The sequence below is a fragment of the Phoenix dactylifera genome, chromosome 7 (assembly GCF_051530095.1).
Source record: "Phoenix dactylifera cultivar Ajwa chromosome 7, Ajwa_hap1_PhDact_Kaust_v1.1, whole genome shotgun sequence".
In the NCBI taxonomy this organism is placed as follows: domain Eukaryota; kingdom Viridiplantae; phylum Streptophyta; class Magnoliopsida; order Arecales; family Arecaceae; genus Phoenix; species Phoenix dactylifera.
In genome coordinates, this window is record NC_143196.1 from 15,752,847 (window position 1) to 15,757,056 (window position 4,210).

Below are 4,210 nucleotides of genomic sequence, written 5' to 3' on the forward strand. Positions count from 1 at the left end.
AAAAAAAAACATAATAAAATATAATATATATTAATCCATAAATATATGATATAGTATACCAACCATTGTGATTTAAATATATGGTCCACATTGAGCTGAGGGAAGTTTTGTGCACAGGCAAGCTTTTAGTTGAGGATGTTGGATAGGCATGGCCAATATAAACAGAAGGAAACATATGACCATCCTTCAGAAAATTTGGAGGCTTTCAAGTTCGAGTCACCATCAATGAACGGCAAGTCCACTGTACTTGCATTGGGCCATGGAAACCACTATTATTTAACACACTAACATCTCATGCAAGCAACCAAGTTCAACTATCTCATGTAATCAAACTCCACCATTCACTTTCTCAATGGCATAAACAGGGGCGTGCAGGTGAGAGTGGTTGAATCAGAGAAATTTTTCTGGGATAAAGGGAAAAGGAGCAGTTAATCTTATACGCGACAATATAAAATAAGTGGTCCAGTTGCAATAGGAGAAAAGGTGACACATTGTAGTTGTCAGATGCAGAAGCCAAGGTTAGAAGAATGAGTGAACAGCAGTAACTAAGAGAAATGAGGAGCCATGAATACTTGAGTGTGCACATCCAAACCCAATCACTATTGAGCACATGGGATCACACCCCCACTTGTAGATTAAATTTAAAATCTAGAAACTGTAGAAAACACAAAGAACTGCAGAAGTTGCATTAAAAAGCTCGCCCAAAACATACGCATAAGAAATTATGTACATGTTACAGTCAAGAGGGGACCGCAGTATGCATTCCAGAACCCAGATATCCAAAATTGTGAGCCTACCTCTTATTCTCAAACCCAGGCAAGTATTTGCCGTGCCTGGTTGCAAACTCTGAGACTGGCGATTATTAAGTATTTATATGTACAATTTAAGCAAAAGCTTGGCCCTAAACATTGGTGTCACAGAACTTTCCATCCATCCGGTTCTGCACAGCTTTGATTGCAGCAACTCGGGCAGCAGTCGCTGCTCTATTAGCAGATGTTACTGCCTTGTTTACTTGTTCATCTACCCGGGGTACGAGAATAGCATTCTCCGCAGCCTTTCGAGCTGCCTAGTGCAATAAAAAAAATCGAGCCTTTAGAACACAATGTTACAAGAACATGAATGGGAAAAATGGAAACCCAAGTGTAGGCTTGTATACCCGAAGGGCCTGATGGATAGCCTGGTTTGATGGTGGTAAGGGGCTCATTAGAATTCCACTGTCCCACCCTCCAGATCTTATGTCACCATTATGGAATGTATATGCTCCAAACCCCTGTTTCTTCCCTTCGTGCCATGAACCCTCATAGCAGTGACCATTAGCAAAGTTATAGACTCCAAATCCATGGATCTTGTCACCAAAGTACTCTCCAGAGTACCGATCACCATTCCTATAACAGCAAGCAATAAAAGCATAAGATCTATAACAGGCTAAAATCCACAGGACTTAGTAACAGTGAAACTTTCTGCAGAACAAGTCTCCATATAATTCAAGACAGTTCTAAGGTCCAGATAGAAAAGAACAAAATTACAGTAGGAACTAGGATAAGTCACTGAGATAAAAGGGAATATTCGTGATAGCATTCATGGTCAGTTTGGATATATTATAGTAAAAAAGGGAACAAATGTATATGATAAAGCGCCAAAAGTACTTTCACACTCATAACCTCAAAAGAAAGCACAGAACTTAGCCTCAGGGTTTACCTTCATGATTAAACAGAACAAATAAAGACAGCATACTTGGTTCAGGAAAATGAAGAAGCAAGCACACTCAAGCTACTTAACAATAACGGCTCTATGCCAAAAATAACAATGTGCCAACAGAAAAAAGTGATTTCATCTTGTTCTAAACTTCAACAAAAAAGACTGAAATTTGTGACAAAGACACTAGAGTCCTGCAAACCATATACCACTAATAACTAAACTCCCCCACCAAAGAAAAGGAGAAGAAGATCGCAAGTAGCGGGAAGGGGGAAAAAAAAGAAAAAAATGTATCTCTCCTCCACCTGGATAGCTTTATGAGTCTGATTCTAAGCAACCCCAAATATTCAGGTTTAAAATCGTCCTGTCATCTAGAGTTCCTCTGAAAGTGCATCAGAAAGAGCAAGAAAAGAATATTGATGATGTTTTCCCATAAGCAGGATGAGTTATTCTAACAGAAAAAAATAAAGATTCTTGGATTTTATTTATGCATAATGTGTTGAGGTCAACAGGATCATAAAAACATAAGATAATATCAGGTACCAACAAATGGTAGAACAAATCCAGCTAAAGTATACCAAATTCTATGCAACTGAAATAAATCTAAATTTTTTACAACATCCAGGTGGGTATCAGCCATTGCGAAGGTGGAATGATCAGGAAAAATAAGAACAACTAACCCAGGTTTTAGTCAAGCAAGAAAAAAAACCAGCCTCCTTCGGGCACATATTCTACTGTTCCATTAGTTCTGGTCAACAGCAAAAAGTATGACTTTCCAATACCAAGAACACCGAAACTTTACAATTTCCACTCACATGGTGCCCAAATGAATTTTGTTCTAAAAAGACATTCAAATTATCAACACCGTAACAAACAGTAACATTCAATTCACAAAATTAATCAATAAAAGCATAAAGACTTCAAAATCTAGCGGAGGACAGCAATACTCATAGAACCAAAAAAAAAATACTAACTCTCTAGCGAAGCAATTTGACAGCAATCAGTAACGGTTACCTGAATTGATAGTATCCGAGGCCATGCTTCACCCCGCACTTGAATTCCCCTGCATAGCAGCTCCCGTCGGAACAAGTCTGCATTCCCACACCATGGCTCTGCCCGCTGAACCACTCTCCGGCGTAGCTATCCCCGGAGTAGAACCGGTACAACCCGAAGCCATGCCGCAGGCCCTGCCGGTACTGCCCCCGGTACCGGCTACCCCTCGACCAGTTCTCGATCCCATACCCATCATACTTACCATCAACCCAGTCCCCTTCATACCTCCCCTTGTCGAAGAAATTATAGACGCCGCTCCCGTTGCAGCGCCCCTTGTGGAACTCCCCCTCGTAGAAATCGCCGTTGCTGTAGAATTCCACCCCTTCTCTGACCATCTTCCCGTTGATTTTTCTCTTCTTCGACTCCCGGTCGCCATCGCCGATGAACCACTGCACCGACTCGCCTCGCTGGACCCCGAGGCAGCGGAGAGTGAGGAAGCGGGACTGGCGAGCGGCGATGTACGCGAGTGAGACCACAACGGCGGCGAGGAGGAGGTTGCTGAGGAGGGTGGTGTCGTCACGTAGGTGGACGAGGACGACGAAGAGGAAGAGGAAGAAGATGAGGGGAAGCAAGGCCGGAAGTAGTGGGCGGCAGGGGAGGTGGGGGCGGCCCCTTCCACGGAGGTGGTGGGGTTTCCTCTCGTCGGAGTCATCGACGTCGGCGGCGGCGGCCTCGTCGACGGTGGAGAGGATGTTGACGGAGGAGCGGAGGGTCGGGGAGCGAAGAAGCGAGGAAGGGGTCCGCGTGAGCTTGGCTCCGTGGCCCTTCTGCGCCTTCATTTACGGCGGCGGCTAGATTGAATCCCCGGCTACTGAGATCGCCGGTGGCGAGAGTTGGGTATCATCGCTGGAAAAAGAGACAGAGTGCAGTGAGAGGATGGCGCGAGGCTTTGGGAGGGGTTCCATACTACCATTCCGGCTTTTCTTGGGGCGACGCCTACTAAGAAGAAATCTCAGCCGTCCGATCAAATAACGCCGGATTGGTTATAAATGGAATTACGAAGAGGCAATAATTTCGGATCTACATTCCTTTCTCGGCAATGTCGGCATGTAATATCGGATCCAAGGACACGTTTGACTCGACCGGTCGAACTGGTTGTGGTCCGATTTCAAAAGAAATGGTTTGATTTTGATTAGGGTCAGGCAAACCACGTGACCCTGCAACTGCGGTTTTTTTCTGTTCCAGTCAAGCCGAGACCGTCCGGCCCCGTCTGATCGATAATATCATTTTGCTGACCAAATGATCCTGGCTGTCCGGATTGGATAAGGATGATATCTGAAATTGAGGATCTGCTGAGGCTGGCGGCGAGAGCGGGACTGGATTTGTTTTACCAAAAATAAAGGCTCCAATACTGGGTTTAGAGGAAAATTAGTAATCGACGTCTAATTGGAGGTGATTATGTTTAAATAAGGTAAAATTTGTCAAAGACTTAGGGTTAATTTATTAATGCGTAAAATATTTG

General features: G+C 44.0%; 1 protein-coding gene across 2 annotated transcripts; it reads right to left on the bottom strand.

The window, feature by feature from the left end:
• Nucleotides 1-658: 658 nt before the first annotated feature.
• Nucleotides 659-3,661, bottom strand: LOC103698608 (uncharacterized). 2 transcript variants are annotated; one of them, XM_008780637.6, is made up of 3 exons: nucleotides 2,710-3,661; nucleotides 1,157-1,385; nucleotides 659-1,066 (listed from the first exon to the last, which is right to left on the bottom strand). In XM_008780637.6, the coding sequence occupies exons 1-3, from the start codon at nucleotides 3,525-3,527 to the stop codon at nucleotides 902-904; spliced, it is 1,212 nt and encodes a 403-aa protein (XP_008778859.4). In that variant the 5' UTR covers nucleotides 3,528-3,661; the 3' UTR covers nucleotides 659-901. The 2 variants fall into 2 exon arrangements, with proteins under 2 accessions (XP_008778859.4, XP_026657450.3); XM_026801649.4 differs by having other exon boundaries at nucleotides 659-1,062; nucleotides 2,710-3,645.
• Between the last annotated feature and the right edge of the window lie 549 nt (nucleotides 3,662-4,210).